At 42.6% G+C, this 14,434-nt stretch overlaps 1 protein-coding gene across 1 annotated transcript in view; it reads left to right on the forward strand.

Annotated features, from left to right (window-relative positions):
* The first annotated feature begins 9,413 nt into the window (after positions 1–9,413).
* Positions 9,414–14,434, forward strand: part of MACC1 (MET transcriptional regulator MACC1) — a 30,058-nt gene continuing 25,037 nt past the window's right edge. Inside the window, exon 1 of the mRNA XM_074943342.1 lies at positions 9,414–9,491. Within this exon, the coding sequence (XP_074799443.1) occupies positions 9,420–9,491 (72 nt within the window). The 5' untranslated portion in view covers positions 9,414–9,419. The remainder of the gene's footprint in view (positions 9,492–14,434) is intronic.

The following is a 14,434-nucleotide window of genomic DNA, read 5'->3' on the forward strand; positions in this document are numbered from 1 at the left end:
AATTTATATAAACATTCCAGCATCAGCAGCACTGAAGCCTGCACAAGATTATATAATTAAGGGGAAGCAGTTTTACCCATGGACTAATAATTTAGAGAAAAATTGTTAAGGAGCACTTTTTTTTTTAACATGATCTCCTCCAACACCAAACATCTGAGCACGAGAGAGGAGCAGGGTGGATGAATTATAGAATCATAGAATATCAGTGTTGGAAGGGACCTCAGGAGGTCATCTAGTCCAACCCCCTGCTCAAAGCAGGACCGATCCCCAATTAAATCATCCCAGCCAGGGCTTTGTCAAGCCTGACCTTAAAAACTTCTAAGGAAGGAGATTCCACCACCTCCCTAGGTAACACATTCCAGTGTTTCACCACCCTTGTCGTGAAAAAGTTTTTCCTAATATCCAACTTAAATCTCCCCCACTGCAACTTGAGACCATTACTCCTTGTTCTGTCATCTGCTACTACTGAGAACAGTCTAGAGCCATCCTCTTTGGAACCCCCTTTCAGGTAGTTGAAAGCAGCTCTCAAATCCTCCCTCATTCTTCTCTTCCGTAGACTAAACATCCCCAGTTCCCTCAGCCTCTCCTCATAAGTCATGTGTTCCAGTCCCCTAATCATTTTTGTTGCCCTCCGCTGGACTCTTTCCAATTTTTCCACATCCTTCTTGTAGTGTGGGGCCCAGAACTCATCACAATATGTGCACCTATACCCCAGGATCCATTAGTCCCAATTTAATAGTATTTCTCTAAAGGCAGTTGTTGGACAAGGCTTGGAGTCTAGAATCCTCTATTTTATTCACAGAACTGGTACAGTTCAGATGGCGCAAGCTACATCATCCAGGGGTGAAAGTTCAGTGATCTGAAGGAGAACAGGGTTTAATCTCTGTGCTCAGTCAGTCCTCCTCCTCCCTACTGAGATTATTGAGTCTGCTTTTTTTAATGTAGACTCCTGACCTAAACTGGTGACCTGTTAGAAATGAGTTAGCGGTCTCAAACAGCCATCATATTGAAACTGAAGTCAAGGCAGCCAGACAGATGTGAAAACCTTATTTCCAATTTCCCAAGCTGTCCAGTCCACTCACACAGTTACTCTAATAGAAGAGCTTTACAGCCATGTAATAGGAAACAAGCTCAGATTTTAATCTATTTAAAAAAATATCACCTGGCCTCCTACAGTGGGACAATTATGCTTTAGTCCAGGTTTTTTTGGGGGCAGTCGAGGGTTGCCTGCACCTTTAAATGAGCTCTGGTATGGCTGCTGGCTAAATTCAGGCAGAAGAGCCTGGCTAATCTGGGAGGGGATATGGAACTTCCTCTGTAAATCTACTCCCTGGAGTTCCCCTCTCTGTAGTGACTATCTACCATTCCCAATGAAGCCACAGGCCCTGTGATTGAGTCAGGGTAGTAAGGAATGATAAACTCAGCATTCAGTTTGCATGCCAATGGGAGGCACTCTTTTCTTAAAGAGTAGACTTTTGAATCAGCTTTAGATTTCACTGGCCACACCTTAAAATCAGTCATTTATTTCAAAGGAAGTTTTGCACATGAATCAATAGTAGCACATAACTACAAAGCAAAGGAGACCCACAGAATGACAACCAATTTAAGGCTGAACCAACCTTTTTGATAAGGAAGTTCTATACCCAGTTATCAAATATACTGTTTACAAGAGGCAAGAAATTCTCTTTAGTACAAGTTTCTTTTCTGTATGCTGCATTTTGCCTGAAACAAACAAGCGATCAGCAGGTTTAAGCTGAATTCTTTATTCAAGCAAATGCATAAATACACAGATCCAACATCTTGATTGATTTGTCACTCCAAATCCCTTTCCCAAGCTCCTGTTATGTTTTCAAGCATGTATTGTATCTATTGAGTCCTGCTCTATTCAAGTAGCACTGGCTATCTTCTTACAGAGTGCCGGTCACTGCAGAATTTAGGTGTCATACAATAGATATGTATGATACAAAGCAACACAATTGTAGGTTTGCTTTTAAAAATTGTCCATATTCTTTTATTTTTAAATCAGTAATGCTCAAAGTGCTTTACAAATTGGATTTCGTTTGCTAACTTGCACTAAAAATTGTTTGATTTTTTAAAAAGACTAGTTTTCATTGATTACCAGTATTGAGTGGTAGTACAAATATGCTGGATTATATTCTCCATGGGATGTAATATGTAACAGCTCACCTAGACATGAATCATGAGAATTTGAAAGGCACTTCCAGGTTTTAAAAAAATGAAGTAATTTTAAAAAATAAGTTTCCCAGTGATAACCATTTGGGAAGTAGCTCTTTCGTTGATCCATTAGTCAAGTGCATGTGTGTTTGCTTGTATTTATTTTTTGGCAAAGCCTGTGCTAAGGCAGGGGGCATTGTTGACGTAACAAAAGGCTGGTTCTATTACAAAACAATATCGTTTTGAGTTTCCAGCTGAAGCAATAGACTTAAGTTTAGCCTGCAGGTAATTGCCTGCTCTGGTAGATGTACATGCTAGCTTTGCTCAAGCTAGCATGTTAAATGTAGCATTGTGCCCATGGCAGTGAAGGTGGTGGCTTAAGCTAGTCATCTGAGTACGTATCCTGGTTGTGAGGCAGGACTGTAGTGGTTACAGCTACTCCAAGATGCCACCCGCACTGCCGTGGGCACAGTGCTCTTATTAGCAAGCTAGCTCAAGCAGAGTTGGGGCATGTACATCTCCCAGAGCTGGGAATTATTACATCTCTCAGTTGCCATGTAGATACAGTCCTGGCCTCAGTGAGTCTGCAATCTGCATGGATGAAAAGAAATGTTCTTCCACAGCACATTGGTAGGACTTGGGGGTGAAGGGTTGGGAGAAGGTGCGGAATAGTGTCTTGCCTTTCTCTCTAGACAGGAAACGTCTGTCAAGATCAGCTGAGTGTACCCCACACAATTAACTATTAGTAGCTCAGTGCTGTGTAGGTGTACCTTTTGTATGTCTTTGTACAGGTCTCAGTGAGGACCTGATCCTGGTAGGAATGTTGTTCTTGGGGTTAAAGTGCTGGACTGGGACTCAAGAGAGCTGCTGTCAATTCTTAGCTCAGCCACAGATTTCTTGAGTGGTCTTGAACATGTCATTTTGGGCCAGATTTTTATAGTGCTCAGCACCATTCTTCTCAGTTTGGGGCTGTAGCAAAATAGCTACCCCAACACACCCCCTACTGGTTGGGGCACTGCAGCAACTTTTGCCTCTGTTCCCCACACTGTCCTTCAATCTACTCCAGGCATAGGAGTGTTAAGGAATGTGGAGGATGTGGATAAATTGGAGAGAGTTCAGGGAAGAGTCACAAGAATGATCAAAGGATTAGAAAATTTGCCTTGTAGTGATAGACTCAAATATCTCAATCTATTAGGTTTAACAAAGAGAAGGTTAAGGGTGACTTTATTACAGTCTATAAGTATGTAGATGGGGAACAAGTATTTAATAACGGCCTCTTCATTCTAGTAGAGAAAGGTGGAATTTGGCTGGAATTTGGAATCTAGAAAAATTCAGACTGGAAATACAGTGTACAGTGTAATTAACCAGTGGAACAATTTATGAAGGGTCGTGGCGGATTCTCCATCACGGACAATTTTAAAATCCAGACTGGATGTTTTTTTCTGGAAGATCTGCTCTAGGAATTATTTGGGGGAAGCTCTGTGACCTGTGTTCTACAGGAGGTCAGACTAGATGATCACAGCAGTGCCTTCTGGCTTCAGAATCCATGAACAACTCTCACTTTCCCCCTGTGCAGGTAATTCAGGCATAGGGTAGAATTTAAGCCTTAGAGATTTGGTACTGATCTCTGAATACCATTGAGATAAAAAGGTAACCTGTCTGCATGGACAGTGTTGATTCAGTGTAGTGATTACTGAAAGAAACAGAGACAAGTTCTGCTCTCATTTACCACTGGTGAGTCTCCACTAACGTCAGTGGAGTTCATGTGAATTTGCACGACTGTGACAGAACAGAATCTGACCTCATGTATCTAGTTCTGCATTTTCATGTTAAAACAAATTCAACTGTTAATCTTTTTGGCAAGATACTGTGTGTATAAGTAGGAATAACTGCAATGTAAAATAGCTTTGCAAAGATATGTCTAATCTAGATTAGCTGAAAGCATTATTAGTTGGCAACAATGTGTGTTTGCATTAAATAAGGACAAAGATATTTTTACATGGTGTCACTGATGGCTTGCTTACTAATGCTCCATGCTTCTGAAGCCAGTGGCCTAGTTAGGACATGGTGACATAAAATATTAAATCAAGTTATAACTCAGAACATTACATACTCAACCTTTTATGGGCAGGGCTAAGTTTCTTTCACTGTATTGAAGCATCTAGATGGCCTACAGACATGTGATCTTAACAGCTGTAACACTTTTTAAGCTAGGTCAGGCCTGGTCAATACTTGGATGAGAGACCTCCAAGGAAAATCCATGATGCTTCCAGAGTAAGAGTCCTGCCTAGCCTTCAGTTTGAGTAACTACATTCTGCCTGAGATTTCATTTTGACAGTATTCTTCTTCACTACTCATCTTAAAGAGTTGTGTAGTGTTTGTGTGTGCTGTTATATAGTAATAGCTCTTCTATCCTCCATCCACTGGAAGATCTTATGATTTACAAATATCCATCAGTTTAACTTCATAGCTCCCCTGCAGGGTAGTAAAGACATGCCTATTTTAAGTGACTTGTCCATGATAATGAACTGTTACAGGGTGTCTGGCCCTTCCAAGGGAGATAAGTCAGCCCACCTGTGATACAGCTGATTTGCCTCCCCAGGTGGACTGAAGCGAATGAAGCAAGTCATGTGACTAAACCAGGCCTCTGAGGGGGCTAAAAAGCAGATGCTGGTAGATAGTCAAAAGGGGTGGAACTGCTGAATGAAGCTGCTGGCAGAGTCTCCTGCAGAGGTCCCTGAGAAAGGGAATTGTGGATGGGGAAGATGCAGCTGAAAGTTCTTTTTGTTTTCCTGTTGGGAAGAAGGCAGAGCAGGCCTTGCATCTTCTCTAGCTGCTCAGAGAGCAGGAGGAGACAGTACCCAAGGAAGGAGTGGTTGTGCCCAGTTTATGTCTGTATATGGAAGACTCTCTCTTTGTTTTGGAACTTTGTTTTAATAAAATCAGACTCCAAGAAGGGCTCTTATTGGAGTTGTGAAAGCTTTTTGTGTGCTCTTTTTTTTTTTTTTAAATAAACCAAGAGAGGAAACTGAGGCAGAGTACTGCAGAACCTCCACTGGCCACCAGAGGGGGTGTATGTGAGAGGCAGCCAACCTTTTTACACACACATAGTCTGAGGCAAAGTCAGGGATACAACAGAGGACTCCTGACACTAAAGTTGGTTGGAAACCTTTTCAGTGGACAATTTTTGTTTGAAAACTACTGTTTTGTTCTGATGTTCAGATTAATTTTATATCAAAATATTAATTTTATTATGTGTATCTTCTATTTAATATAATTAATATAAAAGTTTAAACAAACTGAAATGAAACATTTCAATGGTTCCAAATAAAAACAATGTTCAGAAGGTTTGTTTCTTGGGATATTTCAAAATTTTAGCTTTTCATTCTGACTGGGAACAATTGCTACCCCCTCCCCGCCCTCCCCCCCCCCCAAACTGTTGGAATCTCCCACAGAACAGAAATTTTGAGTTCCCAACCAGCTCTTCCCAACATTGTTTTTTTGGTGGGGGTGGGGATTAACCATTATACTGACCTTAAGTAGCTGCTGCATTTCACCCTAGAGGTGTCTGTGTCTGAGCTGGGTTACCTACCAGCAGAGTGTTTTGGGATGCTTCAGGATGTGCTACACTGGTACTTTTATGGTGTAACAATAAACTAGCCCAGCCAAGGTGCTGCATCCTCTTCACAGACCTAATCCTGCAAGATGCTGAGCACCTTCAATGCCTACTTCTTGCAAGAGGCACCGAACTTGTTGAAGGATAAGGCCCCCAAAATTTTGGTTCCTGGTTTTCAGGAGACCGCTCTACCTGTGAAGATGGATTTACTGTGCAAATGTCTTGATATAGTGCAGGACTGTCTACAGTTGATAAAAAAGCTGGAGAACAGATACTAAAAATCCAGTGATGAGGTTTAAGAGTTACTGATCTGCAGCCCTACTGATCTTCTGCTTGGGAGGCAGTAATTTCAGTCATGATGAAAAATAGTAAAGCTGTCTGACACAGAATGAATGAAGTGGAAAACTGGGCACATATTTTGAATCGAGGGTTATAAACCACAGCATGTTGAACCTGGCTCCTGAGAATTCACATAGTATCTAAGGCCAGAAGGATCATCAGGTCTGACCTCCTGTTATTTGAAATGCTAATTCACACAGCATTTTGGGGTGAGCTTGCTAACATTTTTGGCCCACCCCAAACTTCTCAAACTCCTGTCCAGTGAAGTCACATCACTATGCACCATGTTAGTTTTAGGAGTGTGGGGCTGGTCAGCCAGATGATTCATTGGGAACTCGCTTCATCCCAATTTAACTGACTCATTTTATACACAAAAGGAAGCTATTTTGCTGTCACCATAATATTCCTTCTATTATTATTATTTTTTTTTACTGTGTGGGTGAAATGCATGAGTGCAATCCCTCTCACTCTACCACTTCACTGGTTCCTCCCTCACAGTATTGCCTCCCCTCCAGTACGCACTTGCTCTCTTACTTTCACTGTGTGTGAAAAAAGGAAGAAAGAAAGGGGGTTACAAGGACTCTCCTTACTTCTCCAAAGCCGGCTGCACACAAATTGGCTGGGGAAAAAGAGAACCAGAACTTCCTCCCAGGTTGGTGACACAGAAAGAAGTTGGGAAGGGGGAAGGAGGTGGAGCTTTCTTGCTTGGGCAGGGATCTGCTGCTGCGTGCAGTGGTTGCCAGAAGGTGTCACAGATGAACAACTGCTGCTCTGTCAGCTACTTCTGTTCTCCCATGGCCTCCTGAACTCACTAGAGGGGCTCAACAGAGAGCCCAGAGAGGAAGATTTGGCAGCACGGAAGCAGGGGAAGAACGGGGTTAGGACATCAGTAGGGATGTGTAGGAGCATGTGCGGGGCCAGGGTTGTTAGGAATAGAGTGATCTCTGCATGGGGTGGTAGTGCGGGTGCTCAGGAAGGTGAGTAGAGTGGGCCAATCGGGGCATAACAAGGGCTTGAAGAGGGGAAAGGCAGACCGCTTCCCCCACCACCTCATCATATGAACCACAGGAGGCTTGTCATACCAGCACTGCTAGCTTTGATGTGAAACATCATCCAGAGGAAGGCGTGTCACTGGGGCTAAGTGGTTTCACTGGAGGGCACAGATAACTCCCCCACTTCATGAGTATTTTGGGGTGCAGGAATATGTTGTGGGGGGGGGGCGGCGGGAATGAGGGTTGGTAGAGCACAGGGATATGAGGGAAGGGGAAAAGTGGGGACATAGTGCCAGGAATTATAGCCCTTTCATAACTGCTGCATAAAATTAGATAAGATGGGACATGAACAGCTGTACAGAATGACAAATGGTATGGAGAAGACAAGTCAGGTGCTGCCAATTCCCTCTCCATCATGCTAGAACAAGAGGTCAGTCAATGAAATGGGAAGGCAACAACACTAAAAAATGTACTATATATTTTTGGAAAACCAAAACAATTCACCCCCATGGAACTCCTTGCTGCTAGATACCAGCTAGAGTGAGGCCAAGGTCTTAGTAAGATTCAAAACAGGACTGCAGAATGAGAACATCCACAATTAGATCAGGGAGGATATTTTTAAAATATAATAAGGACTATGAGCCCTTCGTATCTCAGGATATAAAACTACCACTAAAAGTCAGGCTTAAGGAGAAACTTCCCATTCGGGCAGGTGTGTCCCTAATTGGCACCGCAGGATTTTTTGCCTTTCCTCTGAAATATTCGGTCCTGGCTGTGATGAGAGAGAGAGAGAGAACACTGTAACTGGGTAGCTCGCTGATCTGATCTAACGTAATTCCTATTCCTGTGAATGAGCGCTAAAAAAGCAGTGTTTTAATGAGAAGCAGAGAGCCAGTCACCTTAATCTAGTAGGAACAGACCAAAGTTGTGAGCAGTGCTTCTGGCAGTAAGTAGTTAAAAGCAGGATTCAGAGATTTCATATGCTCTTCATTAAGTGAGAAATTGACAGTTTAACATGAATCCTGTATGACAGACAGAAGCAGATCTTCGCTTGTCTAAAGCTTGTATAATTGCTCCATGAAGAAAACACTGCTACATAATGATGGTTCTGGTTTTGGTTTATAGAAAAATAACATGGATAGTTGAATTTGCTTTCCCTCCTCACCTAGCTTTGCCCCTAAGAATTCCATTTTTTAATTTCCGTCCTCCACAACTGCAAAGTGTGTCAAAAATAATAACTTTTCACTGGTGAGGGTCAATTTTTCTAGTAGGAAAACAAATGGATAATCGATCAGTCCTTTTATTAACAACATGTAGGCAGATCTTCCAAAGGAAGCCAAGTCTCATTATCGGAGAAAAGCCACAACCAAGCATCAAGCATCATTATAATTGTCATTCAGGGGAATAAGCAAAATGCTTGCTTTGTACAGTTTTATCCCCAAAGATGTCACGGGGATAAGAGTTCTCATTTTGATACTGGGTTCAGAGTCTGCACTTCCAAAATATCAGTGATAAAAGGACTATTAAACAAGGTCTTCAGCTGAACCAGATCAATATACACAAACAGGCATCATTCTTTCCTTGAAAATACTGTCACTGTCAGTCACATACAGTAATCTGCACTGTGACTTCTCCCCGGAATACATCAAGTAGTCAGTGTACTATTAGAGTGACACACATCACATGGCTGCATCAGTGAATTATACCACATTGTTTTCTTCTACAATTAGGGACATCACCTCTTTAAACTGACAACAGATGAGGGCCAGAGGATTCTGTGGGCCAAAAGGTTGAATTCCACTCCCATATTTAAGGGGACTATACTCCTGTTGCAGATGATTTTTTGACTGATGACATGTGATCGCATGTTGGATGTTCTTCCTTCCCACAAATGTGGCCTCTCAAGTACTACCTCCCGACAGTCCATCAGATTTTCCAGAAGAGACTGAAGGAGTGCTTGCCTGGGGCACATTTTTCTTCCTCCCCACATTCAACTGTGATTTCGTCTTGGCTTGTTTGTTCAGTGACAGCCTCCTGGGAGCTTGACTGACACAGCCTCAGAGCTGCCAGACCTAATCCTCCTGTGCCAGCCACTGACTTAACTCTGCATTTGAGTAGAAGACCAACATCAGACTGAGGTACAGGGCACTACGCATCCCCAGAGTTCACTGGTTCTTTCTTCCTGGGAAATTTTCCTCATCTGGTACAGAGGCACATGGGACAGAAGGAATTCAGATACCTAGATGTGAGTCCTGCTGTTCTTTCCTGAGCAATCACACCGAAAGAGCAGCCCACCCATGCCAATTACCCTGACTGCCTGTCCTGTCCCTCCCTTTAGCAAGCCTGAGATGCCACCAGTGCACAATCAGGTAAAAATGCATGGTTGAAACCTGTCACATTCCTAACCACATGGCGTTACACCAGAGGTGGAATTGCTCCCGGATTTACTCTGCATTATATGTCTGTGTGTCAGGTGTGCATAGCTGCAATATCTTCCTACATCAGGCTACCATCTCTCTACTTGACAGCTGACATGTCAGTTCAGAGGCATGTCTGGTATCCACCATCCTGGAAAGCTCAAGGCTATGTCCCATTGTGAAAACTATTGCACTTTAGGCCCAACCCTTGGCTGTGACAACTGTATGGTAGCAAGACATGCTGCACAAGTGTGCAATGCATCCAACTTTAATAAAGATGTATACAAATCACAGTAGTAATGCAAGGGTTAAAACCCCACTCTAACAGTGCACTAAGTTGCATTATCTTTAGTGTTTTAAATTAAAATGGCCTGAAATGGGCAGTGAGTGACTGAAGCAGTGCCCTGTGTATAGAAGTGAATTCCGTGTCACCTTGTCTGCCACTCCACGTGCGGTCCCGGCAACGACACATGGGAAGTGTAATTCTTTCAGATGACTGCTAGTCTGGGCTGGCAGGAATGTTTTAATGTTGAAATAGTCAAGATTTTTTTTTGTCTGATATGAGCAGTTAAATTACAAAGGTAATTATGTTTATGACCATGCAGCTCAGTGTAGTGCATTAATGTCAATCCCCTGTGAAGGACTAGCTTACTGCTCAACCCAGGTTTGTCTTTGTTTGGAAAATGTTATCGTCTTACCCTGTGGGGGCTTTTGTAAATCACACCAGGTGAATTGATGAGTGGTAGGGAATTGTATCATTTCTCCTGCCAAAATCCAGCCTGTGGGAGACAGGAAGCCCATTGACAGAGCTTCCCTCTTGACTTTGGGGACCTAGAAATATAAAGGATAATCTCATCTTTCAGTTTTAAAAAAAAGCCTCGAGCTCTTTTCTTTGAAAAGTCAGCCTTGAGGACGTCAGTTGCTACTGTTGATACTATGTCACTATTTTTTCTCTTAAGACCACAGTTTATTTATGGGGCCGCACTGAGACCCATCCAGGGCTAGCCTCTGGCACCAGCATGAGTCTGTTTTTGGGAAGAGTGCGGATCAATTCACAGTTGGGAAGGACTAGCCTCTCTCCAGAACAGCTAATATGGCCTCAGGGTACAGCTTACAGTTGTGAGAATCAGTGTGGTCTAGTGGACTAAGTGAGTAATATAGGAAGGGACTCCTGCACTCTAATCCTGACTCCCTTTGTGGCTTTAGTCTATTTATTTAACCCTTTCTACCTATGTTTCCCCATCTTTAAAATGGGACCAATACTTACCTGTTTCATCAGTGGATAGACCTAATGCCTGGGGCTGCCCATCAGCACTGTCATTCCCAGAAGTAATTAGAAGCTTATCAAGGAGGTTTGATAGCCAGATCTTCAGTCATCACCTGGTGGTGAATGAAGATCTGGCTATCAAACCTCCTTGAAGTGAGTTAGCCTCATCTCTGTCATCTTTGGTTGCTTGTCCTGTCTCTGCACATGCCCAGACCCTCCCCCTATTAAAAAAGTCCTGGATCTTTTAGAATGGTGGTGAGATGGAGCAACATGCTGATACACGGTGTAATGTGCTGAAAAGAGCTACTACAGGAAAGTGTTGCTGTAACGCAATCTGCTTTTGAAAAAAGGCCAAACAGAGTTAAGTTTGAATAAAAGGTAGGATTCTAGTGTCTTGCTGTTCTAGAATGCGGATTTTTAAGATCTTGACTGTAACTCTCAAACACACTATGGTGCCACTCAAGTGAACATACTCTGTGTAGTTTTAGGTGCAGAGTCAGTGATGGGGGAAGCTATTTTTTCCTTTATCACCAGGATTTTAACCGTGGCAGGACATGTTGTCTTTGGTAGCAATAATTCTGAAGAACTCACAATTTAATTTAAAAGGATTCAAAGATTTGTAGAAGCAGAACATCTCGCAAAACACCATGTGCTGAACAAGCCACCTCTTTCTGTGTTCTCTAGAATTTCATGAATATTTTACTTTGTGACTATTCTCTCTTCCTTTAATGCATTTTTTTTCTTCCCTCAGCTGTTACTATGGCAAGACTTTTGGAATCCCTGCAAGCTCCCAATTCAAGTCTCTTATGAGTCAGGTGATACCTTACTGTTAGGGCTAAAAGTATATCACCTACCAATGTGTCTCTTGCCCTCATACAGTACAGAACCATTTCCCCTCTCTCAGGTTCTCTCACCAATCACTTGCATGGGTAATCTCACCCCAACCTCCACATTTCAGTTTCTGCTCAGTACTCACCGTGTGCCGATACAAATAGTTCTCTGCACCATTAAATGTTTGTCACTTTATGTTTGACTTTGTATCTACAGTGAAATGCTTAGCTCCCATTGCTTGCTACACATGATTCTATCCAGCGGGATGTCAGCCCCTTCCCCTCCTGCTCCCTCTACTCCAGCCTGGTATGTTTCTCTCTCCTCAGGCTCCCACACTCAGCATTCATTCCTGCACTGTCTCTCCTTACCACACTGCTGATGACCAATAACATGCTTAAATCACAGGACTGTCTCAGTGCATTATCGCAGTGAACTCTTTATAGAGAGCTCGATATAGCTCTTAGTTTTGAAAGGAGTCTTTTTCCTTCTGAGTGTCTGCTTTTACAGTCTTCATACTAGTTTAGTCGTGAATAATGAAGGCATCACATGGCTATTTTAAGGAGATCCCAAAGGGAATCTTTAGGGACTGGTTTGTTCCACTGGCAGTTTTTACTAGCGTTATAAACAGTCTGTATATGATACTATTGTCAGATCCATGATGTCAACATACTTCCACTGTGCATCATCTCCCCAGGCTTTTGTTTTAGGATGGATGGAATTTACAGCAATTAGCCACTGTGCATCTGTCTGATTTGTGATGTTGTGTCTTGCTCTTCATTTATTTGGCTCTTAAATTTGTATTTGTACTTTGGCACATCTGTCAGCTCAGAGCTAAGTAATCACAGCTAAGGCTGAAATGTTTAATACTGATTTTTATTTCTGTACTACAGACTTTTAGACCAATTTGGTACATAAACGAATGCATAAATATGCTAATACTCCTAAACATTGCACTGTCTGTAGTTTCTTGTAGTTTTTCTGTGCTGCTTATTTTGTGTTAGCTTGTGAAGCACTTATTCAAGAAGGGCTCATGAATAGTTACTCACCCGTGTAAGATACTGACAATCTGGCCCCTTAGTGAATAAGCCCTGGAGCTAACAAAATTATAAATGTAAAGTATTTTATGTTGTTTGAACATTTTGGGGCACAGATATTGTACAATAAAAATTAATGCACATTGACAAATCTATACACTCTCACCTCTGGAAGCTTTTCTATTGTCCAAAGTGTTTTTTAGCATTGGCAGATCATGGTATATTGGACGTTTAAATCACAGTATTCAGATTAGAAGATGGCTTTTAGTTTGCAGTTCAATTCTGGCAAGATTTTAATAGAATCATAGAATATTAGGGTTGGAAGAGACCTCAGGAGGCCATCTAGTCCAATCCCCTGCTCAACGCAGGACCAACACCAACTAAATCATCCCAGCCAAGGCTTTGTCAAGCCGAGCCTTAAAAATCTCTAAGGATGGAGATTCCACCACCTCCCTAGGTAACCCATTCCAGTGCTTCACCACCCTCCTAGTGAAATAGTGTTTCCTAATATCCAATCTAGACCTCCCCCACTGCAACTTGAGACCATTGTTTCTTGTTCTGTCATCTGCCATTACCGAGAACAGCTGAACTCCATCCTGTTTGGAACCCCCCTTCATGTAGTTGAAGGCTGCTATCAAATGCCCCCTCACTTTTCTCTTCTGCAGACTAAATAACCCCAGTTCCCTCAGCCTCTCCTCGTAAGTCATGTGCCCCAGCCCCTAATCATTTTTGTTGCCCTCCACTGGACTCTCTCCAATTTGTCCACATACCTTCTGTAACGGGGGGACCAAAACTGGATGCAATACTCCAGGTGTGGCCTCACCAGTGCCAAATAGAGGGGAATAACCACTTCCCTCAATCTGCTGGCAATGCTCTTACTAATACAGCCAATATGCCGTTAGCCTTCTTGGCAATGAGGGCACACTGCTGACTCATATCCAGCTTCTCGTCCACTGTAATCCCCAGGTCTTTTTCTTCACAACTGCCACTTAGCCAGTCAGTCCCCAGCCTGTAGTGGTGCATGGGATTCTTCTTTCCTAAGTGCAGGACTCTGCACTTGTCCTTGTTGAACCTCATCAGATTTCTTTTGGCCCAATCCTCCAATTTGTCTAGGTCACTCTGGACCCTTTCCCTACCCTCCAGCATATCTACCTCTCCCCGCAGCTTTGTGTCATCTGTGAACTTACTGAGGGTGCAATTAATCCCATCATCCAGATCATTGATAGAGATGTTGAACAAAACCGGCCCCAGGACTGACCCCTGGGGCACTCCACTTTACTGGCTGCCAACTAGACACCAAGCTGTTGATCACTACCATTGAGCCCGACAATCTAGCAGCTTTCTATCCACCTTTTCGTCCATTCATCCAATCCATACTTTTTTAACTGCTAGAAAGAATGCTGTGGGAGACCGTATCAAATGCTTTGCTAAAGTGGATATCACATCCACCACTTTCCCCATATCCACAGAGCCAGTTATCTCATCATAGAAGGCAATCAGGCAATGCAGCTCTCATTAACTACTAGAGTTGGAGATTAACATTTTATATCTTCTGAAAGCTGGGATTTCAAGCTCCATGTTTAAGATTTCTGGTATGAGCAATTCTTGATATAGAAGACACTAAACTCCTGTTGGAATTCAGTTGGAGGAGAGAGGGGAAAAAATAAAAAAAAGCATGAGGGTATTGAGAATTGTGAGTTTAAGGTTCAGTATTTCAACAGCCTCTCAGGTCTAGAAATAAATGCTTTATAACTTTGGAAAGC

Source organism: Natator depressus, chromosome 2, assembly GCF_965152275.1.
Source record: "Natator depressus isolate rNatDep1 chromosome 2, rNatDep2.hap1, whole genome shotgun sequence".
In the NCBI taxonomy this organism is placed as follows: domain Eukaryota; kingdom Metazoa; phylum Chordata; order Testudines; family Cheloniidae; genus Natator; species Natator depressus.